The sequence below is a fragment of the Chroicocephalus ridibundus genome, chromosome 2 (genome assembly GCF_963924245.1).
Source record: "Chroicocephalus ridibundus chromosome 2, bChrRid1.1, whole genome shotgun sequence".
NCBI classification, from domain to species: domain Eukaryota; kingdom Metazoa; phylum Chordata; class Aves; order Charadriiformes; family Laridae; genus Chroicocephalus; species Chroicocephalus ridibundus.
The window spans coordinates 125,446,894-125,471,927 of record NC_086285.1 but is presented as its reverse complement, the minus strand read 5'-3'; the positions used below and the strand labels follow the sequence as shown (position 1 = coordinate 125,471,927).

Here is a 25,034-nt window from a genome sequence, read left to right as displayed (position 1 = left end):
TATTTTCCGTGCACTATTGCAGCACTTTCCATTTGGAGTGATTCTCAAAAGCATGTGGTCTCCTGTTGATGCTCAGTCTATTTTCTTTCCTCCCTATTTCTTTTTTTTTTTACCTCAAGCCTTGCCAGGAAGTTTAACCCTCAGCTGTCTCTGGCGATCCTGTCCCTAAGCACGTCCTACCTCGCGGTCCAACAAAACGAGCTTGAAGGAGGCTGCTCCCTGTGCTGGCTGCAGCTGTTTTCTCCCCCAGCGCCGAATGCTGTTGGCAGCCAATCACAGATGGAGCTAAAACCATCCTCAGCAATTTATGCGGCCACTTCCTCCAGATTTCTCACAAGAGAATTTCTGGACCAGAATTCATTCCTTTCTTGCCCAGACTTTTGATCCTGCGTTGGAAATCAAATAAAGGCTCTCTGACCAGTGCTTCTTGCACGATTCTAGGTGCTTGAAACAAAAACTGGGAATGCACTGCGGCTATTACAGAGTGGTGGCTGTGGGGCTGGGCTGAGACCTCGCCTTTGAAAGGGTATCGGCTGCTCCATGTTTTCACTGTCATTGTGGGCTGCTCCACAAAGCGGCATTGCCATGTGTACCAGAGGGAGCTGCTTGCCTTGCCTCTCAAATGTAAAGTGGCATGTATTCAGTTTCCTAACAAAGAACCTACAGCCTAGAGATCTGCGATATTTAAGGAATGGCTTCTGGTTGAAATGCTTTTTGTTTGTTTGTTTGTTTGTTTCACACCTCAGCTTTTATTTGGTCGTCCCAGCTTCCTGGAGTCTGACATTAGCAGAGTAAAAGATTGTTTCTGCTTTTTTTATTTATTCCTTTATAGATCTTGCTGTTGGCTGATGCTGCCAGTTTTCTGGCTTATTGGATTGTGGCTTCTGTCCTGTTTGAGGCTCTGAATGGAATAAATGACACTGCAATCCAAAAGCTATATAGTTCAGCACATAAATGGCATATTGGGAGGTGGGAGCCATTGTTTAAAGGACACAGTGTAAAAACCTAGAGATGCTTAAATCGCATACATCTCTGTTAAAACTTTGTGTAGGAATTACATCTGAAGTACAAAAAGAGAGTATCATGCTGCTAGGGTGGCTCAGCTGAGTGCAGACGGGGGCTAAAACCAAACAAAATCCTTATCTGATTTCTCTGCAGATTCACCCAGGCCTGAAAAGAGAGAAACCAAATGTCCCATCCCAGGATGTGATGGCACAGGGCACGTGACTGGGCTGTACCCTCACCACCGCAGTCTCTCAGGCTGTCCACACAAAGTTAGAGTGCCACTAGAAAGTGAGTATCGTCACCCTGCAGTCCAGAATAACAACTGGATCTGGACCGGTATTGTGGGTAGTGTGTGCTCATGCTGGAGAAGCAGCCCACTTTTTCTGGGTGAGACTGAGGAATGAGGCTGAGAGAGGAGCCATCGCACTTTCTTTGCCCTCCAGCTTGTAGTCACTGTCTTACTTTCCACACTCATGTACTCCTTAGCAGTAGCGTTACGAACAGCAGTGGGCTCCTCAGGTGGCCTGGGAAGAATAAGGTCAGAGCCAAACCATCCCCATGCTGCCGGCAGACCTGCATGCTGTACTCTTACGAATCTTCAAGATCTTGCTTGCCCGTGCCTTTGCTAAGGCATGCAGCACAGAAAGCACCTGCTTGTTTCAGAGCTGCGACCTGGTTTGCAATAATCACGCACTGAGGCTGCTGGTTTTCACTGCCAGTAACCAAGAGGCCTGGGCATGCTTATTCAGAGACGTTTCCAGTGTCGCCCTTACCACCAAGCTCAAAAAGGTTACTTCCATCAGTACATCCCAGCAGTGGTCCACAGCACGTCCCTCTCATATGACTGTATCGTGCTAGCCCTTTTATGCCCAGTCTAGCCTGAATTTCCCTGCTTATTTCTAACTGTGCTGATCTGATTACATTGGCTTGTGTGTGTGTGTGTAATCCTGCAATGTGATGCAATGAAATGCTGCATAATAAGCCAAAACCTAATGTGAAACTATTTGTTTAAACAACCTAGTTACTTAGATTATTTTTTTTTTGTGGTGGCATGCAAAACAACAAATTAAAAAGATACTTGAATTAAACCAATGTCCTATTCCTAATTGTAGCTCTCCTTTTTTTAAAACCTGGTACTAACCTGTATTTATGGAAACATCTGATGAGTTACGCAGGCTGCTGCGTTTGGAAGGCCTTAGCAACATTACCTTTCTAAAAAGTTAAAATTAACAAGTCCTTATTAATTATCACACTTCCAGTCAGGTGTGTTCTGTCCTGCTGGCAAAAAATCGCAACCCGTAATTATCTGTAATCTCAAATTCGTTCCTGACAGAACAAACCAGTTTTCTGAACAGTCACCTTTTTTGAAGCACTGTGCACCCAAAGGGGTAGTGCAGTATGGAAGTCATGAGAGCAAACATACAAAGACCTGTTCTGTTTTACACAGACATACATCTCACCCTTAGTAAAAACATTGCACATCAAAGGGCATAAGAAATGTGCACGCTTTTTGGAGTCAACTGTGTTAGTGGTGTATGAATCAGAGGGCAAAGGGCTTCATGACGTAGCATCCTTGCTGGCTTCTGCCTTTGCTCTTTTGAAGTCCATAGAAACTATGTGGGAAGATGTGCATGTGGGAAGCCACACTACAGTGGTGCAGGGATAAAGTTATATATGCTGGAGGCACCAGCCTTGCTGTGTTGTAGGCCCTTTTCTTTTCCTTCTTTTTTTCCTTCTTTTCTTTTGTGGTCAAAATGCGACACAAATGAGAATCTGAAGAAGAAATGTTCATATTTTTCATATATGTATTTTTAATCGATGTATATTATTATCACCTCTTTTTTTCTTCTTCTTGTTTAGTTCTTGCCATGCATGAAAATGTTTTAAAGTGCCCCACCCCAGGATGCACTGGAAGAGGACATGTCAACAGCAACCGCAACACACACAGAAGGTAGATCAGAAAAGTTCCTGTCCAGTTAAAATCTAACGCGTACTCAGAAGTAAACCGATGGGCACGTCTTGGAATTGGATGTTATATACTACACTGCAGAATGCCTATGAGCTCGGGCAGCTTGTCTTATTTATAACCAAATACTTGTCTTTAATCTCATTATGTAAAAAATGGCAGCAGCACTGAGGATGGCAAATTCCACTAGTCTTTTTCACAGACGAGATTTCAAACTACAGTTTTGTTACAGTCTTCGCAGTGAAACACCATCATGTAAAATGGGTAGGAATGAACAAATTCATTATTATTGCTACAACTGGAAAACCCAGCGGAAACCGAAGACTCTTCGTTATGCACCACATACAGGGTAGTCCTTGGCAGGAACTTCCCATCAAGGCACATTCCCTTTTAGCAAAACAGGAAATTTTAAGTGGAGTACTTTAGAATCCCTGTAAAAACTAACTCCATTTATTACCTTCAGGAATGTCATCTTCCCACTTGGAACACTCTTGTCCGTTTGACTTGCTGCCTGCAGGGAGAAAATAAAATTGAGAAAAGCCTTCCAGACAGGCAGCTGGGGAATCACAGCTGGGCTGCAGGTGAGGCAGAGAGCCGATGCGCTCTGTCTCCAGCAAGCCACTGCTGTCGGCACGGCTCTTGTCAGTACTGCTTTCTGCTGGAAGCCACCAAGCCAAAATATTCCATTACAGTGCTTCTGGAAAAATATAATGTCAATCTTACAATCAAGCTTGGTACAGAAAAATTTCTAACCAAGTTTCTTTGTTGAACTGAATTTTTGTGGGTTTTTTGTTTTTTGCTGATGATTGATTCATTGGTTATATGAGCGCACAAAATCAAGGATTATCATACTATGTTACTGTCTTTAATACAAAAAGTTAGTCTTTACTGGAGATGTTACAAGCTCATCTACAAGAATATATGAGGAACCAGTAAATATCTTTCATTGTGTTTCCTGTTTTAAATCCCCAGTCATCTTTGCAATGCATCAGCTGCGTCATAAGCAACCCATGAATAGGATAAGAAAACATGTTCTAATCTAATAAAGCAAATAGGAAAAAAAAAAAAAAAGAGAGCACATCTTGAAATGACAAAATGTGTTCTTTGGTAACAGTTGCCCAGATACCTCTGTTTTTTTCCCAAATTCACTTTCATTTTAATCAGCAGGAGGCTTATATGCATGGTTTAGCTGATAAAGTAAATGTCATTTGTCAAAAAATTTACTAGTGACTTGCCAGCCACAAAACATCAAAGCTGAACTGTGGAAAACTCCTACGTGATTCAGTTTCCAGATAGATCACCTCAAATACACGGATTTCACAGTTTTGCATTAAGGGTTGAAAAACAGATGAATCTGGGCTATAATAGCAGCAGCTTGCATAGATGCACAGGGCACCAGAGAATTTTGAAGTCATTGGGTTCTACAGCACACGTTTCCTTTAGTTAAGATTTCATTTTAATGCTGTCTTTTTTTTTTCTTCTTGTTTCTTTTCTTCACCTTGCTTTTAAACAGCCTTTCTGGTTGTCCAATTGCTGCAGCTGAAAAGTTGGCAATGTCCCAGGAAAAGAACCAGCTCGAGTCTCCAAAAGCTGGGCAGTGCCACGATCAGACTCACAGGTAGGAGCCCTCATGAACTAGTCTCTCCAAAATATTTCCACACAAACTCTGCTGAGCTCTCTCTCCTCAGGGCTTTCAGATATAGCTGCAGAGGTAAGTCGGTATTCCAAGCTGAACCTCTGCAAAGCTAAATAACTTGCCTGTGTCTCAAAATTAACACGCAATGTTCTGCTGGTTCTTGTGTTTCTGGTTGACATTAAAGACAACAGACGCATCTTTTGAAAAGCAATCAAAGGTATTCTACCAGATCTTACTTCAACAAAAATAGCCTAATCAATGGTTCTCTAATGTCTTTCTCCTGTAAACCATATCTCCTATCTTGCTGAAATGTTTTAAACGCTTTTCGAGAACTGTTCCTTTGTTACAATATTTTGGCCACTGAAACTTGATTAAAGATCTCTTTGACCTTACTGCACTTTTCGCAGCACAATCCTCGTTTATTTCATGATTCTTTTCAGAGGAATATTCCAGTGATCCCAAGTAGCGTGTTGTATTGGCATTGCAGTTATCTGAAAGTGTTGAGAACACTGCTCGTTCTGTTTTCCACTGTTGAATAACTCATATTTTGAATTTATTTATTTTAATTTTATTGGTTTAATTAGTTCAATTTATTTTTTATAAAATGACATCAAAAAGGGGAAACATTTTTTATTGCAATTGTATTTTGTTTGAGAGTTATACGGACCCTACAGACATGCATAATTTGCACATCATTGGCACCACAACCATTACAACCTATTATATTCAGGTCTATTTGGGGACACTTTAATTTGTGGATTATTGACATGATCAGCTCTAATGGTTCCTTCAGAGCCATTACAGAATATTATGTCCATGTGTCTGCCAACTGCACGTGCCTTAACTCTACATATGAAAAGTCTTTAGGAAATTACTAAAGACAAGTAGTTACTGAACAGTAACTAAATGGAATAACACACCATAAATCATTCTTTCCTCCCAAATAACAGAAACAATTATTTTGGATCATCTTATGTTATATTTATACCATACTCATTCACAGTAAATTGAGAACAATAGTGATGCATAAAACTACAAGTCCTTTAACTAGCAAAAATCCAGAAAATTTTTAGAAATAAAGAAATTACCATGCTACAGTGGTAATCTAGAAGTAAATCAGTATCTTTTTTGTAATTAGCCTACACCGTTTCTAGAGAATACTAGTTTTTTTATGTCCGCAGCTTTGAACATGTATGAAGTCAAAGTACTCTGACTACCAGGTCAGCCACCATATTTACATTATTTATTTCTTGTATATACCTAACTGTAAGATATGCATGTGGTAACAGCACACTTTCTGATTCTGAGATACAGCTGTACCCTATTTTTTAAGGAAAGGTTGTTTAAAGGTTATATATTCTTCTAATTCTCATTCATTCTTTTCCTCCTCTCTGCAGGACAAATTTAGCGAAGCAGCCTGAGGTAGCTCAGTATAATTACAGAAATTCACAGCCAATCACCTCCTCCAGAGCCACCCTGATGAAAGAACAGGAGAAGTTTGGGAAAGTACCATTTGATTATGCCAGCTTTGATGCACAAGTCTTTGGCAAACGCACAATAGCACCTGTGGCACAAGGACGAAAAACACCCCAGTTCCTTGAATGTAAGCTTGAAATTTCATTATCTCTTGGAAAATGGGCAAAATGTCAATGACTTTTTTTTTCTTTTTGCTTGTTCTGCTTTCAAACTTCTAGAGTTCAAAAAATCTCTGTAGGAGTTATCTTTAACCACTTGTGGCCAGAATGCTAAATATAATCACTAGTTTGCTGAATATAGAATTCTAGAATGTTAAATGTCATAACTCTAAGGTTTACTTTTCTGATATTTCTTCTAAAAGCAAATATCAGGGGAAAGCAGGAGTAAAAAGGAATGGGTTATGTCTTATCTGTTACCTTCTTCCCTGGCTAAATTGTAGTATCCTTATGATAGAATGCCGCCGTGCGAAGTACCATGGAATGTCTCTGCAAAAGACGTAACGAATTGTAGTACAGAGAAATACAAGTTAGGTTTTAAAAAGCATTTCAGATACCTTTTAGATTAATCCATACAAGTATTATTCCTCCTAGATTACCATGTGCCTTGTCTGCATTACTTCCAGGTCTTGACTGAATTGTTTTGATATCTCATATTTCTGTACTACATCAGATTTGTAGTGCAGACATATCCAATGCATCAAATTGTTATCAAGATTCCTCTGCTTGCAACACTTACAGATTTCCTGAGGTACTACTCTGTACAAATGAGATACTACAGTGCAAACACTGATTATTTATTACAGATGCTCGTCACAATCTCCATGGGAAACTTCAGCAACATTCTGCCATTGTATTGACCATTATAAAATACTCTCTAGTTCAAAGAAACAAATGATTCTGTTGCCATGGGGGGAATGGAAAGAAAGGGTTTAATTGCACCGTATTTGGGTACAGAAGAAAATAGATCCAAACCAATGTGACAAAAAACTCTTCAGTTGGTTTCTCTTTTCTTCATGACAAAAAAATTTAGTAAAGTAAAACAAAAAAGGAGAACAAATTGTACCCCGCTTGGCTCAACAAAGGAGAACATTCATAGTAAGGTGAACAGAAAAGCAGAAAATTTTATATATGTATATATACATATATAATACGAGAAAATATAACATGACATAACATAATAATCTTCTAATACTGCATAACATTGTATATGTTTTATATATTTATAAAATTTGTGTATTTATATATTTAATTGTGTATGTGTTTGAGTACACACACACACAGTTATAGTTTGTAGGTATCTATGTGTCTGTGTATATATATAAATACCCTATTTAAAATTGCAAATGAAAAGTAGATATTTATCTGGCCTGGAAAATAGGCTTGTTCAAATGAAAGCAAATATGTGCATCGCCAGCTTCTTGGGTGGCAGATTTTCCAATTTTGTTTGTAAAATTGAATATTCCCTATTAGCTGTCTCTTTGCACAGATGTATGTCTATTTCACAGGTTCATTTCAAGGAAAAAATGATGAAATGTTTTTATACAAATGCAAATCCATACATATGCAATTTATGTATAATGTATATTGGGGCTGAAGTTTACAGCCTGTAGTTCTTACAAAGATTGCAGTGTGCAGCTATTATTTTAATGGAAAGGTGAAAGTAAAAGAGCAGGTGAGTGCTTTAACTATGCAGATATACAAAAGTTGGAAGTAAGAAGCTGATGATGTAGTGATTTGTTCAGTGTCCTATGTAAATATGTAGCTAGCCAAAAGCCCGTCATTAGCCCTCTGCGGATTCTGCACTTATAAAACTTGATTTGTTAACAAAACATGCATCCCTCATAGCCTGCTTTATTTTTTGTCTTTTAGGGTGGATAGTGGAAAATTCACTTTTTTTTCTCTTTAAATATAGTTTGAAGTTAGCTGTAGTAACTGCTAAAAATGTAGACCCTCTTGCTTGTGCTACAGTATTACAGCAGGCTAGATGATAAATCCTTTCTCATTTGCACTGGGGAAAGGGAGAACTGAATCATGACGCTTTTATGCATTGCTCTATTGAGATGCCTCCAGCACCTAGAAAAACTGAATATAGCATTCCACTACAGTCAGTGCGCACAAACAAATGTTGCTCTGAGAGCATCCCAAGTTTGAGGGAAGATGACAAACATCTCCAATGTCTTGTGTAGGTCTTAGCGTTAAAATGCACTCAGCCAAAGCTCTACGTCCAAAGGGATCCAGAGCCTTGGGGCTCAGATCTGTCTGGAGCGAGCAGATGGACATCTGCAGAAATGTTCTTGGTGTATCTGGGTGTAGGCTGAGAAATTGGATTTTGCTTAGTTTATCTTTGTAGGACACTGTGAGAGCTACAGACAAAAGAAGTGATTATTGCTTCCTAAGAGCTGAAATCATGGTGTTGTGTTTTCCCTGCAACAATTAATGACATCTGAAGCTCCAAAATCCAGAACAGAGAGCAGAGTTCTTTTTTTACCTGTTTTAGAGTAAGTGTTGCTGATGGAGCAGAAAACAAAGAACCACTTCTGTCTGTGAAAGTGCTTTTCTGTTCACCTGTTAGGTTTCCATTCTCAGCTGACCTCTTTGTGTCTAATAAATCTGTGTATTATTACAAATGATAGCCAACATAAGACAGTGAGCCCAGATCCGTTTTATTCTGAATGTTCATTGTCATTATATTTTTTTTTTAACTGAGTAAAGGGTAGACATACATTTCTAAACAATTCCACAAAATCAGGATGGAATGTTCCTAACAGGTAATGTTTATAACTGGTTGCTCTGGTTCATTCAAGAGCCTGGTCTTGTTCTTACTCACATAAGCAAAGCTTTTTTAAATAACAGGCTTACTCATTTAAATAGGGTAAGCAGTGTTGTTTTCGCTAAGACTGGACAAGTCACTGTTGTTTTTTTACACAACAGAGCTCCAAGTGGAAGCCTTTATAAGGCTACATTTACAATTACATTTGCCCAGCAGTGTTGTCAGGTCATGATGGATAACACACTAATGCTTGTTCAGTCTTTCCTTGGACATCACTGCTCTTAATGCCTGAGTAAAAAAATAATAAAATCTGAGTAAAACTCTCAGATGCTTTGGTGAAAGATGTGTACTTGTCGGGTAAAAATTAAATTATCATGTTTCTGAAGCCGTTTTTACAGCAAACCCTTACTGCCAATAGGAAATGGATTGTTTTAAATGTATTCTTTGAATATTTTAATGTATGAATTTGTAGTCTGAGAAACAAAACTATTTAATGGGAAAAATCTCATACGTGCAATTGCTAATCAAATCTCTCTTCAACAGCAAAGCATTTTTCAAATCCAGTGAAATTTTCTAATCGACTGCCTAGTGCTAGCGCCCACACACAGAGCCCTTGCCATGCCAACTCTTATAGCTACGGTCAATGTAGTGAAGACACCCACATAGCAGCAGCTGCTGCTATCCTGAACCTTTCCACCCGCTGCAGGGAAGCAGCAGAGATCCTCTCCAACAAACCACAGAGTCTGTCTGCCAAGGTAGGGTAGTCCAAGAACCTGGAGGGTGTGCTAGCTACTGAACTGTGCGAATAAACTGTCTTTCATGTTAGTGACTGCATTAAATCCCCCAAAAGGAGGCTTCTGTTTGCATGCTCTTTTGAAGAGAGACAGAGAAAAAATCAGTAATGTAGTGACCAGTTCCGATAAAAATAAATAAATAGCAGGAATTATGTTGTTACTCTTTTCATAATTGAGCCCTAAATACAAGGGGGGAGTTTTGTGGGAGGAAAAAAGAAGGATATTTGAAATCCAGCAACATTTGTGGTGGATAATGAGTTATATCTGTTTAAAGAGGGAATTTTCCTCCCTCTGAAACCTGCCATAAGCAATCATTATGGAGGCTGATTAAAAAAAAAAACAAAACAAAACAAAACAAAAACCCCACATGTGATTAATCAAGGTGATATTTTGCTAGCAATGGAACAGAACTACACCTATTGAGTCTGTTGTGTTTGGAGCTCATGACAGTTTGACAAGGTATAGGGAGGAAAATAACAACTGACTGTTAAAATTCTCCTTTCTGCTGGCAAGAGAGGAGAATCAGGCCCACAGCTTTTGGAGATAGATAATTTGCGCAAGTCTGTCATAATGGAAAGCTGCCTAATATTGTAGATGTTTGTGTGACTTTCATGTTTTGGTTTCTGCCCTGCGTTTCTTCACAGATCTTTATGATTTACAAATGGTACTGTGTGAGCTATGAGCCTTATTTTCTGTACCATTACACAGTATTATACTGCTGATGAAAATAGACAAGGTTTTCTTCTGATGACCGTGGTTGTGGGAGCACTGTTGTTTATTATTTGTATTAAAGTTACACATGCTTCACTGCAATGAAACTTTTGAAAGCTCTGTGTAGATGAGAGGATGCCATTACAAGAACTTAAGAAGAAATCGCTGGGGAGTGAAAAGAGGTGTATTTATCAAAACACAAAGTAGCAGGTGTGTTTCTGCTGTGGGACTCTGAGTCACCATGTGTGTTCCAAAAGACAGATGACCTATTTCTCTGCAAGTCAGTGTTGCTCCACCCTGTCTGTTGTAGCACCAAGCTTAGTCTGGCTAGAGGTGACTTCCACAGCTCTTGGTCTACAGTTTGGTTGGGCCTTCACCCACCATCACTAAGAGTTTAACTGTTATGCTTTGAGAGGAACCACTTATTTTACCACCAGCATAATGCTTTGTTAGGTATGCCAAGCCTTGCTCCTTTGCAGGGTGGTATGCTCTATTTTGCTGCCTTTGATTTCCACATGTGAAGTCTTGGACCTTGAAACCAATGTTGCAGAACGCATTGGAGTAGATTTTTTAGAGTGTGCCTACATGCATCTTCCATAACACAAACATTATCTGTCCCCAAAATCGCTCACAGAACCTTTCCCAGATCTCAGATCCATCTGTGGTATCTGCTGCAGAGATACCTTCCACTGGTCTTCAGTAGAGACTTCTTCTAGCAGGGAAATGGAAACTGATGCCAATGGCTGGATTAAATTGCTGCCATAGCCTTTGGCTGACCTCAGCAATAGACCTTCTTGCCAGAGAAGAGCAGTAAAGGGACCAGGCATAACCCAAAGATTTTCTCCTCCGTACCTGCTTAACAGTTGCCAAATCATGGGGAAGGTTTGAATGGAAGTGAACATAACAGTAACGATATAGAAGGACACTTGGGGCACATAGCTTGCTCCTTTTTCACAGCCAGGAATCCAGCCTAAAAGAAAATCACCTGCATACCTTGCTATCTGCCTGCCTCCACTTTTGCCAGACTTTCTGGAGGGCATGCTGCTACAAAACATCTGACAGAAGAATCAGAATTAGCTTCTGGCCAGAACACAGGCAAGTAAGCCCCAAACAGATTTGGTGGCCAAAACCACACAAAACCCATTTTTATTTGCTTTTGGCTATTTATTACTTCTATCATACAGGATTCAAACAAAACGATGTTGAAATAAATCTCCAGACTCTCTTTAATGAAGATGCTTTCCTATTTTAAAATATGAATGAAAAAAGGGGCTATTTTAAAAGATATTTCTATCTATTTATCAATATTTCTGATTTGTTTTGTGGCTGGTATTGGCTGCAAAGGTAAATGTTTAACTGCTAGAATATCTTAAAAGTTTTTAGATGATAAAAAGCATCTCTTGAGACTTTATCAGTGTTTGGAGTCAAATAATGCAGCATCAGAAGACGACTACAGAGTTAATGATTTCCTTTTTCAGCTTTTGACAGCACACAAACTCACCAGCTCTGAAAACACCTGTGTGGGATGGTTGTGTTGAGGGCCCCATAGTATCAGACCTCTCAGCCCTGCCCCTTGCCATATTTTTTTGTTCCTTTGCCTAAAAAACCCTAATTAGCATCGTCCATACTTTAGCAGATCAGAGCTCCTGACTTGTAAAGGTGTTTGCTCTTACATGAGCATCAGGCAGCCTCCCAGCAACCCAAGCCATGACACTTTGCAGGTGGGAGGCAGCATGGTGGTAAAGCAAGGACATGTGGAACTGCAGAGGATTTCCTGGACTTGCAGGAAATCCTTTGCAAGTTACACAGTTGTCAGAGCTGTAAAAATATTATGCTTCTAGGTTTTAAAAGCAGAACTTGGACTTCAAACATTTCAAGCGTTGTTTTCTTGTATTCACTCAAGGCATGCATATGTCATCTTGCTTAAACAAGTGGGGAAAACACCAAAACATATTTTAGCACAAGTGTATTCCTGAAGTAGTTTATTTTTTTGTTATTTTGGTCTCACAAATTCTATTTCTTGAGCTCCAGAGTGTTGTCTGTTTTTTAGTAAGAGTTGGATGTTTTACCTTGAATGTTCACCACTTTTCTATAAATACAGATAATTCTTAAATGAAAAAGGTTTTTTACAGCACAGTTCCAAATTTCATTAATTTAATGGATTTTCAAACATAAATCTCTCATTCTCTACGTATCAGTTCAAAAGGAAAAGTCTAAAACAAAACAAGAAAAAGAAGGTTAGCAAGGGTAGACAAATCAGATTACACATTAACAGTACCATTGGAAAGCAGAACTTCCAAAGAGATCCAGTGTACAAAGGTGATTTGCCAAATATCTCAAGATTAAAATTATGAATTTTTAATTAAGCAATTTAAAGAATAAATTCATTCTGAAAAGAGCAGTAAAATGGATCCTAAGCTTTCTCTATGAATGAGTTGCATACAAAATACAAAGATCATCAGATACCCCGATGATATTGTTTTCAAAAACAATTAATACCACATTAGTGTTACATTATCGAGCCACCCAACCTGGGATTGTAATAAACTGCTCCCCTGAATATAGTCCTGATCAGCCAGTTCTCATGTGGTCAGTACCCCAAACCAGTCTCCTGGTTGCATTTGATTTGCAGTTCACGTAGCTTCAATCAACTCCCATTGAAGCCAACAGAAGGACTCCCCTAGAAGGCTTAGCCGGCGGTTTCTAGCGCAGCGCAAGAGTCTACATCATCATAACATCCAGGGATCTTCCCTGTTTACAGCCCTCGCCACATTCACGTCTCACAGAGGTAGCTGCAAGCAATACAGTTTATCTGTATCCTCATCACTACTGCTTGCCAAATATTTTGTTGACTGTTTTGGTGTTTTTCCCACCTGTTTAGACAAAATGGCATATGCGTACTATGCCTTGAAAGAAAACAAAAAATGACACTTGCTAAAAACGTTTAAAGTTCAAATTCTGTTTTTGAACAAAATTATGTCATCTCTCCATTCTTGGATATTGATGATGGTGATAATTACATCAATTATTTCACAAATGTAGTTAGTACTCAGCACGTTTGTCAGGCAGTCCTTTACTCCAAATACCTTAACGCCTAAATACAGGATGAAAAATCAGCCAAGAATGTCACTAGGTACCATCCTGTTCTACTGCTGTGCATATTGCTCCTTGAGTACATTCTTGGCTAGCTTTTTTTAATTTGTGAATTGCTCTGGGACGAAATTGTGACTTCATTTTTGTCTCAGATGTTGCTGGGCAGTTACAAGCTTTCTTATTTTGACCCAAATTAGTATTTTAGGGTTTTTTAGCAGAACTCATTTGCTTAAATTTAAGTCTGAAGAATTGAAGACCATGTGTATGTATTTTTATTGGCTGGGAATAGAAAAGATTGAACTCTTTTTCATGGAGTTGCATTAACAATAGTACTCGTATACGTGGCAAGACATTAGTTCCCAAATTACCCCCAATACCAGAACTAAAGAGCCTTTTTGAGCTTTCCAAACCAGAGTGAACTGCTAGTGGGAATGCAAAATCTTTGATAATGTTGTTTCTTTGGACTTACTTAGTATTAAGTTGTATGGCTGATGCCAACCAAAGAATACATAAACCCCCCTTTTATGAAATGATACAATCTCCCTAAGGTCACAGGTTTGAAATAAGATTCATGCAGGCACAATAATTTGCTCTTTCTGATCCAGCTATGAGATAAAGCTTAACTTGTAATCGTTACTGCAGACACACTGCAGAGTATTAAATGCTGTGAGCGATCAGAGGGACCAAAAGCATATGAAAAAATGCAGGAGTAATTTATCACAAAAAACAACATCCTTTATTGTCCTAGCTGATGTAGTTCAGTTCTAAGGACAAGACTTAATAATGTACTAGAAAATATTCTGTAATATTTATGTCATAAAATAAAGGAGGCTGTAAGAGTTGACTTTAAAGTACAAAGCCCTTGAAGAGGAGAGAGACCATTTTTTTGTTTACATATTTATATTAGTCTTCATTTTAGATAGATATTCATAGTGGTGTACTACTTCCACCTTATCTTTTCACTGAATAGATCCTGGAATAACGAAAATATGCTTCAGTCATTTTTGTCTCATTTTTTATTCTGGAACCCTTTTTCCAGCTGTTGGTAAAACCTGTGAGGGTGATTACACTGTCACTGATGTGGGAGTAGATAAGGAGGAACCTAAATTCAATTAGAGTGTGTAAGCTCTCAACCTCATTGATTTTTCTTCATTGCTTCAGTGGATTTTTTCCTGGTTTACGCCAGTGTAACTGTAAATGTGAACGTAAATCTAAATAAGATCAAAATCAGGCTCCAAAGATTTACACAGCTGTAAACTAATATAAGTTAGGAAATAACATGATACATTTACATCTTTATTTGGCTTACTTTTTTAAGGAAGAATCAGAAGAGTTTACATTGTTTTGGTAGCTATATTTAAATATGTCATGATAAATGGATAAATATAGGCCTGTTCACACATGCACCGGAGTCGACAGTAAATAAGATCTTGCCTTCGCTGCAGAGAACACAGCCTTTACAAGCCTGAGCTAAGCATAGTAAATGCCTTGTTCTGTCAACGTGTCATAGCACCACTCTAGCATTTTTTGCCATTTGCCATTTTTGTCTTTTTAGTTCCATTTTAAAATTAATGTAAAAATAAACATGGTAAAACAAGCAAAGGACACATATTGAGAGGAGGGTGGGATGAGAGTAGGAATGAAAACTGGAGCAGTATCTCTGACTATCCTCTCTTTTTGCTCTGCCATTTGGAGTTTGCTATGAAGGCAGCAAAGTGATAGCTCTTTTATACCATTCTGAATAAAAAGCCATGCTGTAAACGTGTGATCCATCCTGCGATGGGCAAAAGGGGATATTTTTTCCATGACTATATTTAATTGTTGTGTGCATCTGTGAGCTCACTTAAACCCCATCTGTACGCTACTTCACAAACACACAACCCAGCCTTCCCTGAGCAGAATTAGGTGCATGTTGGACAACCCAACTTCTACGTGGATTTCAGGGAAGTGCTGAGAAAGCTTTAAATATCCATGCTAGTAATTGCTCTGCTTTTCAGCCAGAGCTCCTTGTTGTGGATAATGGTATCTGTTTCTCAGAGACAATACATTTCCTGATATTTTTCTATGTACAGTTTCATGAAGGAGGGGAACTTGATAGATTTTGGTCCTTTTTGTTGTCTCTGTTGCCTTCTGAGTAGTTGATATTTTGTCAGTGACAGAGAATCTGCACTATTTATGGGTTTTGCACTATAAAACTACTGCAGCCCAGTCACATGGCTTCCTTTCCTAAGCCATCTGTCACAGAGGTCTGGAATTTTATGTGAATGTTGGTTGTGCAGACTTAACCCAAGTTTTTTTATTATGAAAAATGTCAGCAACTACAATATTTAGCATTTTACTTTACATTGGTCATTAAACTTGATTACTGTAGCTCTGTTTCATTGCTATAGTTACATACCAACTCTGAAGCCAAAAAACACTGGGGCGATCATGGCAGAGCTATATTGTCAGATCCTGGAGTGTGTGCTTGGCACTGATATAGTTAATATCTTGGGTTTTTGTAACTAAGGTTTATTAATGCTGGTATAAAAATGTATTTGATATTATACAGATGGCATAAGATGTTGTGGTTACTAAGTTATTATCCAGGATAAGCTGCACTGTCAAATTCAGGGCTTAAAACTATCACAGGAGATTAAACTATTTACTAAAAAGGGGCAGAAAGATATAACCAAAGCGTCTTAGTATGAACATATTAGAAGTGTATTTACTTCCCATAAATATAATAAAACATCTCTCTCTGTAAGCTGTATGATTGAAAATGTGAACTTTGTTATGCTGGAGAAGCAAACATAGGAGGTGCCTGAGTTTCTGAACCGGGGGCAAGCAGATGGCTTGGTAGTGCTTCGATCTAGGTGGGCATCTGTCTTAGGCCCATGGATACAAAATGGACTCAGGCTGTCTGAGTGAGGAGACATCACTGGGGCCTAAATTTTCGTCTCCTACCAACATTTTCCTTCTGATTAAAAATATTTCATTGAACACATTTTACATTTAAATGAGTCACCATTGGCAGGGGTAGGAGACAAGGCTGACTGAAGGAAACTTGTGCCTTCGGTCCAACTGTGGTGGCCATGTCACACTTTCAGCACAAGGTCTGTTTCACCACAACTGTTTTTAAAGTCCTCAAGCAAGGATAAGTTTCACTGCCCTATCTTTAACCATTAAATGGTTGACTAATCATTAGTCTCCAGCAATAGTTAATGGGAAGAAAGAGAAAGGGACTCTTTCTGCCAGTGTCTCATCTATTCCTAAGGAAGAGGTCTAAGAAAGATTGAAAAACTTGCCCCCTGGACATACCTGTCTCTTTTCCATTTACAACAGACGGTATAGGTAATTCACTTATACTATGAGCTTACTTTTATATAGTTCAAGGTAGGAAATCTCAGTCTGGGTTTATATGACTGTGTCCTACAGTTATACAGCACCTGACATATCTAGCCCCAAATTCCCACGTGGTATCTGAGCTTTGTGGTGATGAAAATCCAAAATAGTGGTGATGACAATATCAGGAAGACACAAAGCAGTGTTAATTACAGCATTCTAGATGTGTAGATCTATGACACTGTTATTCATCTCTATAGTCTTTGAAGGTTTTCCACCTTATTCAGGGCAACACACAGAACTAGACTGCCAAGTGCTCCCCCAGAAGTCTCCTCTTTCACCTGTTCCCCTACTTGACTTTAGTAACTGTTGGCAATAGCAAAGACTAGTCTTATACTCCTCCCTATATGTCAATATGCAGTGTTGCATATTAAGCATGAGGGGAATTTTTTTGTTACTTCTATTAGTAAATTGCACTTCCAGGAACTTTTCATCATTCCAAGAAGAGGAGTTTGTACTCTTTTTCTGTGATCAGACAGTGTAAGGCAGAACAGCGAGCTTTCCTTCCCTGGTTCTTCTTGTACACCTGAGCAGCACTTGCCCCTTCTTGTGAGCAGGAGCTGCTGTGAGAGCTTCTCCCATCCTGGGAAGAGAAGTTAGGTTTCTCCCCAAACTGCACGCACCTCTGCCATCAGAGGCTGCTCTTTGCTGTACTTCCCAAGTAGCAAAGGCTTTGTTAACTCATGCTGAAGGCCTCCATCATGGAAAACCTCCTTAAGACCCTCACGTGGCTGGCTCCCAGTCTGGTGTCTCAGTGCAGACCTGTGCCTTAGTCAAGCTGCGATTAAGGCAACATGTTATTTTGAGTGATGTACAAAACCCTAGTGAAAATTTCTCCTACTATGCTACTTTTAGGCATATTTCTTCCCCCCTCCTTCTCTCCCCCACAATGCAGATGTTGTAATGTTTCCGGGGTGTGGGGGGAAGGGAAGATATGTAATAGTAATGCTGTTGATGACCTAAACAATGCATTAATGTTTTTAACTGTGAATTGGGGTCATAGTTCTCTGTAAGAGTGAAAAGATCAAGAAGATTTAAAGCTAAACTTTTTTTAAATAAAACTAGATTTAGGGTGTATGGGTTATGGTTTAGAGGCATCTTATTTAAATTCTACTTACCATCTTTAAGCTGAGATGCAGGGATACCATTACTGAAGCTACTCTTAAGTCTGCCTAAGAGTTGGACATTAACTGATATAAATCGAAAAGCTGATTTTAGATTCAGATAAATTTAAATAAAAGCTTGCATTTATATTTATCCTTTAAAAGCACCACATGGTTATGTTGCAGCCTCATCATGTCCGTATCTAAACATGACTCTGTTTCCTGTTGCACATCAGGGAGCTGACATAGAAGTGGATGAAAATGGAACTCTGGATTTGAGCATGAAAAAGAACCGAAGCCAAGACAAAGTTATGCCTCTCACTTCTTCCAGCACAGCACTTCCCACTCCCTCCTCTTCTCCTTTCAAAACAAGCAGCATCCTGGTAAATGCAGCCTTCTACCAGGCTCTTTGTGAACAGGAAGGCTGGGATACACCTATCAACTACAGCAAGACCCATGGCAGGAAAGAAGAAGAAAAAGAGGTATTTTTTCAGTTTCTCAGTGTCTTTTTCCATTGGATGAGTGTACGTATGGTGGTCTTTGGGATGACCAATCTAGTGCAGTTTAAGGGAATCAATTTCCACAGGTACAGGTCTGGGAACACTCAGATGGCTTAAATGCCCTCTCAGATGTGGCATAAAAAAATCACTACTCACTTTGAAAAATCTTGTCCTCAGAGCCTACTTGTGAATGTCTAGAATTCTCTAAGATAAGGAAATCAAAGGTATCCACCATTAGGGACTGTTTTTTAAATTTTGTTCCTAATGGCTCAGTCCTGTAGCACATACAACCAAATGGCCTAGGGATCACTAGCAGGGAAAAAAAGCCCAAACAGAACCAAACCAAGGATGGGTTTTTTTCATGATGAAACAAAAAGTAATTTTTCCACACCAACACTTTAAATTCTAGATAACTCATTATCTAAGCATTTAAACACATCTTTAGAACCTTGCCTGCAATATTCTTTCAGTGGAAAACATTTTATTTTACATGTAACATACTTCAAGAAATCTTTGCCAGTGAGTCTTAGATCTCACGAGTGAGTCTAGTGGTCCAGATGACAGTCTGAGAGCAAAAATTCAGAAATACAAAATTGTTAGGAATTCTTGAAGGTTTTGATTACAACAAGTTGCACAAGAGGGTATGGACATAATTTCTACCAGCTTTGAACTTTGAATTCTTTATTTGATAAGGAGACAGCATAGAAAAACTAGATGAGTATATAGAGGCATCTTCCCTTTTCAACCTGTCCTAGGAAATGTAAAAGGCCAAACTCGAAAATGCAGTTGCAGGAACAAAGATGAGAAACTAAAATTCAGTAAACACTTTTATTTAGTAACTTTCCAACTTTTATGGCTAATCTTCTAGGCTGCCACTTTGAATTTGATAATTGCCTTGATTTTGGTATTGTTTCTGTTTTTCTCTTTCATGTCTGTTTATCCTATCTTGGCAACAAGGCGGCATAGCCTCCTACGGTCTTTCTTTCTTATTCTTCTGTTTTGCTGGCGAGTTTGATTTTATTTCTTTCTCTTGAGCCTGGCTGTCAGAATACAGATTGATTCTATTTTTTTTAAATCAGGAAGGGACCACCAGCACTTTTAAGGGCTAACTAGATAAAATTGTGGTAATAAACATAGACAAGCCCAAGTGATAGCTAAGAAGCAGACTAAAAGATGTCCCAATTTGGAGTTTTTATGCAGCTTCAAATACTTTTCCTCCCTAATTGGTTTAATATATCAAATAATAGCATTTGAACATTATATTTATTACAAAATTATCTTTTGTTCAAACATCAAAAAAGGTACCTCAAGAAGACATAGACAGGGATAAATCTATTTAGGGCTGAGGTTAGGGGATCCAGGCCTCCAATTCCAAAAATACCTGGAAATAAAAGATAGTTCAGTTGCGTGAAGAAAAAAAATCTGTCAGCACTGGGCAGTCTGTTCTCATGTGATGGCTGAAAGAGTTTGCACCACAGAGTCATTTATTGGAGGCTGGGTTGTCTTGAAGAGCCCTTTGCGGTCACCTCTGTGGGGCTGATGACGCTCCTTAGCTCAGCAATGAGAGCACAATCCCAGTATCAGGGTTTTGGAGTGGGTTTGACACGAGGCGGTAGGCTGAGGGCTCAGGCTCTTCCCCATTCATGCCGCATAATGAGCAAGCACATCCAGCTTTGAGAGAACCGCCTTGCTGCAGGGGATCAATCAGTGTCGCAGACTTGGCAGGGGGCCTGTCCTGCTGCTCCTCCTCCCTGCTGCCACCGCAGTTCAGCAAAAGAGCTGTGGCAGGAGGGCCTCGGCATCCCCCCCAGTGCCTGCTCAACTTTCCGAAGGCCTCAGTGGGTGGCTGGCTGCTTCCCTCTCCCTTACAGGGAGCTGGAGGCATCAGCAGACTGGCCGACAGACATAAAGATCCACGTTCAGGCACTCTTGCCCCTCGCACTAGGTGCTCTGACACTGTGCAGTTTGCCCCTAATCAAGGATCTGGCCCTAGACCTTTGCTGTGAGCTTTTGCCATCCCAGGGACCATTGACATGTCCAGTGATCTCGGGGCCAGAGGCTCTGTTTTGCAAATCGAAGACTGGCAGTTATCCTCATGCAAAGAAAATGACTGATTATATCTATTTCTAATTCATTGTTATCTGGTTCATATGCACAACAGTTGCTTAATTTTGGTGGTAATTTCCAGAAAATATTGTCTCTCTCTCTCTCAGTGAAATAGCCTGTCCAGATGCCCCCTTATAAAAAAAAATTCTGAATTTGGAAAAAGCTCAAAATCTCTCCAAAAGGAAAGCACCGAGAAATAACTAGAGCTGTCAGTTAGTTCAACTGTCAGTTCTCCAAAGATTTCAGGGCTTAAAAATGTTAAAAGTGCCAGATGCTATTATCTGTTATTCATGTTACCATTATGTTCTGGTCTTTGCTGAAATCAATATAAACTTCCATCTGTACATTAATGGAGTTTCATTGCTTGCTTTCTTTCTGTAGTGTGCATGCGTGAATGCACACATGTTCTTTGTAGAAAATAGTAGTGTTTGGACTGATTGGGCTTGTTCTGATTTTCCTTTTAGTTTGGAATTCGTCAGAATTTTAATAGCATTTAGTTACAAATCCCTTCAAATGGGAAAGGAAAAATTATTCATGCAGTTGGTTTTGACTAGCTGTGATGATCATCACCTAACAGACCAAAAAGTAGGAAGTGCTAAAGGTGTTTTCCCAAAGAATTATCTCTCTCTGTAAAGCTAAATCACTGGAGAAGTACACAAGCAGAGCCCTGATGCTCTGCGCTCAGTCCTAAGTGCAGAGGACCAAAAAATATTTGGTCTTTAGGTCTGACCTACTCATTTCAGAGAGATGGAGCCCCTTTTGGGCCACGTGTACTGATGTAAGGTCCTAGAAAGGCAGAATTTCAGTATTCTTCTGCCTGCATTCCCTTTGCACTGTCTTTCTTTTGCAGCTTCTACACATCTGAAGATTTCCTGCTGCTTGAAGAGTACCAAGTGTTCCACTAGGTGCTAAGACAGTGCTAGAGAAATCACCCATTTAAATGTCTATACGTATCCCTCATTCCTGGGAAATATACTAATGGATGTCACTAGGAAACAAGCTGTATTCCCACTTTGGTCCTTATTAGATTTTTTTCTTTTTCAAAAGAGCAGTTACTATGAAATTGTACGTGTTTGTGCACATACGTGTGTGTGTATAGCTACTGGTTTTTTTAAAAAAAAAAATTAAAAAACTTAATAAGTCAATTCAGGAAATTCACAAATAAAATTTCCAAAAAATTAATTACTTCAAAGATAGAAAATGAAAATACTGCAATTCTAAACCCTCTAGTATCAGTTATGCTGGTGGCTGTAGATGTACTCATGTCAATTTATTGCCATCTTATTTTTGCTAAATGATTCAGTGAAGCATCATTAAATGAAGCTGTGAACTGCAATACTGTAGTATTTCATCAGGCCTTGATATACATAATTCTCGATCAGTCCTCTCTGTACAGCATGTATCAGACTGTGACGAATAACTCACACACACATGTTTCTGGTCCATCACCAGCAAAAGATCAAGAGATATCTTTCAATTGAGACAAAGAACACAAACTATGTATATGAAAATATTAGTAAAACCTGCAGCACAAACTGTTACAGCTTCTCGTGTTTGCTGCAAGTGCATCCTGAGGTACATCACGCAGCTCGGGATACCAGTGGAGCACCAGAGGGGTCTTTCTGCCACCCTCTACTCCAGGGTCCTCTCAGATGGACCTTTGACAAGAAGTGTAAGAGTGTGTGGAATGCGTGCCTGGTCTTGATACACAGTTAGCATTCAGCCAAGACACACACTAAATTTTTGGAAACACAGCATTTGTCCTCAGTTCAGTGATACAGATGTGGTCGATCAGAGTTAGTTGTTAGAGAGGAAACTGCTAAGCCAGCCTCCTTCAACCTCCATTACATTACATGAAAACCACCTTACTTCAAAAACTGTGGGTTTTGAAGTTATTTTGGCATCTGATCCCTTGCAGCTGGCAACTGAGCATCCACCATTTTGTTGCTTCTTTTGGGATCTTTTGATTTTACAGTGACTTACACTGGTGATCCCTGTAGGAACTTGCATTTATGTGTATATAAGAAAAGCAGGGGAAAAATTGTGGGCAGAGAGACTCAGGAACTAGAACCCCCATTCTGCAGATCGCAGTGGCAAAACCACCCCCATATGCCACCAGAAGCAGGATTTAGCTCAATGCTGGAAAACAGTCTTTGAGGTTTCTTGATTCTTGAATAAAGCTGGCATTCATTTTCCCACTTCTGGTTATTAATATTTTTGTTTCCATGTTTGGAGGACTTTCAACTATTTATTGTTTCTGTATTAACATTTTAACAATACCTATCATTGTTTTTAATTTTCTCTATTACTCCTTATCTGAAGTTTTCCTTTAGAAATAAAATTCTAAAAGCCTGAAATATATCAGATCTTTTTTAATTATTTAAAATAATTACTTGATAATTACTATGAAAGTGTGTTTAGGAAAGCTGAATATATGTATTTTTGCTTTCTATATTTGTAGCAGATGAGATTACTCCGAGACAAACTAACCCCACAAATGTAGTTGCAAAAATCAGTAGTAATTGATACAGCAATAACATGGCATGGTTTCTATATGTATGTGTAGTGTGAGTTTCAGAAGGCAGTAGGTAGCCAGTACCAGAAAGCAGAAGGAAGTCATATTGAGGATCCAGTCTCCAAACAGGCAAAGATGAGCTGCCAGAATTGAGGACCATATGGAAGCTTTATCAGAAGAAACACCCCCGCAGAGCTTACAAGTCCCGTTAGGCAGAATCTCCATTTTCAGTCCAGATTCTCCTCAGCCCTCCGCTCTGTGTTAACAGCTCTGCAGACATCCCTGCCCCTCTGTCCTGGCACGTTCGTCAGCTGCACAAGCCCAGAGCATCTATGGCACCAGCCCCATGAGTTCAGCAGGAGCTGGGAGCTTCTCCCCTCAACCACAGGCAGCAGTTTCTGCTCCTACAGACAGTAATCTCTGGATGATACCTACCTGAGTATTGGAAAGGAGTCATAAAACCAACATGAAGTCCCAGCAGGGATTATTAGAGATTCGATAATTGATGCTATGGGCTTTGGAGAATTCTTGAATGATACAATATCCACAGAGCGCCGCTCCAGAAAGGAAATACTTATCCTTCATAAAAATAATAATTGAAGTCATTAATTCTCAAAACAGTATAAACCAAGCTATTTTGAAGTGATCAAAGGAGACTTTTTCAGAAAACAAAAATGTAATTTCCTTTCAGGACTCCAGATTTCCAAAATGCCTTCCCAAGAGAGCGAATACTCATGGGCCATACCACCCATCAAACAGCACTCTAGCCATGAAGACTTTAAGCTACAAACAGTAGAAATCAAGAACTACCCTTAGCCGCCTGATATTAAGAATATTTCAAAGTGGTTTTGCTCTTATGATTTTCATTTTAATAAGAATCTGCACTTTGAAGAAGATAACAAGTCATTAAATTCTAAAAAGCTTTGCATTTACATATGTTTATGTACAATAGTGGTTTTTTTAATTTATGGTTGTAATTTTGTAATTTACGGTACAATGGTACTCACTTCAACTGTATACAAAATTCAGTGTTATAGTTGCACAGAAAAAAACAGAACATATTTTCCAAAGTCTTGTTTGGGTCTATATATTCAACAACCACTTTTATTTTCTTTGTGTATTTTTCTTTGGCCTTTGTCACCATTTTGTAAATTGAAACCAAATTTTCACTATGTACGGCTTAATCTAGCATCTGCCTCCAGAAATACTTTCACAACCTTTTTAAAAGTCTATCTATGAGAACGTGAAACTATGATGTACTAAACTTTCTTCATTTCTCTCCATCGTTTCTTAAGACTTTTTTTTAATGTTTTCCAAGCAGTTCTCTTCTTGATAAAGCAAGTTATTTGTTGAATATGTGGGAGGCCTTGAAGAGAGAAACCTTTTGTCACATTCTCATCTAATATTTCAGAAAGATCCAGTGAGTTCTCCAGAAAACATGGAGGAAAAGAAGTATCCAGGAGATGTCTCCATACCAAGTCCTAAACCCAAGCTCCATTCAAGAGATCTCAAAAAGGAACTCATAACGTGAGTCACTAAAAATGCCACATTTTCCTCTGCCCTGGTAAAGACTGACTACACCGTTGTTCTGAGTGCCGCCTTGGAGTAGATTTGCAGGAGCTGAGAAGGGAGACCTGCATGAGAGTTCACTGCAGGTAGTTAGTTCCCTGTTTTGGGAATGGAATGAGGTAGACATGAGGCCTGGAGCTGAGACAAGCCAGGGTAGGCCTGGAGGTCTAGGCACATTCATGACTATTGTTATGCTGAGTATCGCTCCTTATTCCTCAGATGGATAGGTAAAAAAGCGGCAACAGTTCCTTCTACAAAACACATGGTTTTGTAGCGTGCTAGAGTTCGGCTGTGCATTTTTGGCTTACATAATTAAATAAACTTTACCATAGATCCACTGTTGAGAGCTTGCATAGAAGTTTTGGGATTTCTTAGGTAGGAAACATACAAGGTTCATAAAAAGATAA

General features: G+C 39.1%; 1 protein-coding gene across 1 annotated transcript in view; it reads left to right on the top strand.

Annotated features, from left to right (window-relative positions):
- ST18 (ST18 C2H2C-type zinc finger transcription factor) overlaps positions 1-25,034 on the top strand; it is a 166,774-nt gene that overhangs the window by 122,351 nt on the left and 19,389 nt on the right. The window contains exons 7-13 of the mRNA XM_063326858.1: positions 1,159-1,293; positions 2,866-2,956; positions 4,485-4,589; positions 6,005-6,210; positions 9,396-9,607; positions 18,174-18,419; positions 24,470-24,585. Of these exons, the coding sequence (XP_063182928.1) occupies positions 1,159-1,293; positions 2,866-2,956; positions 4,485-4,589; positions 6,005-6,210; positions 9,396-9,607; positions 18,174-18,419; positions 24,470-24,585 (1,111 nt within the window). The remainder of the gene's footprint in view (positions 1-1,158; positions 1,294-2,865; positions 2,957-4,484; positions 4,590-6,004; positions 6,211-9,395; positions 9,608-18,173; positions 18,420-24,469; positions 24,586-25,034) is intronic.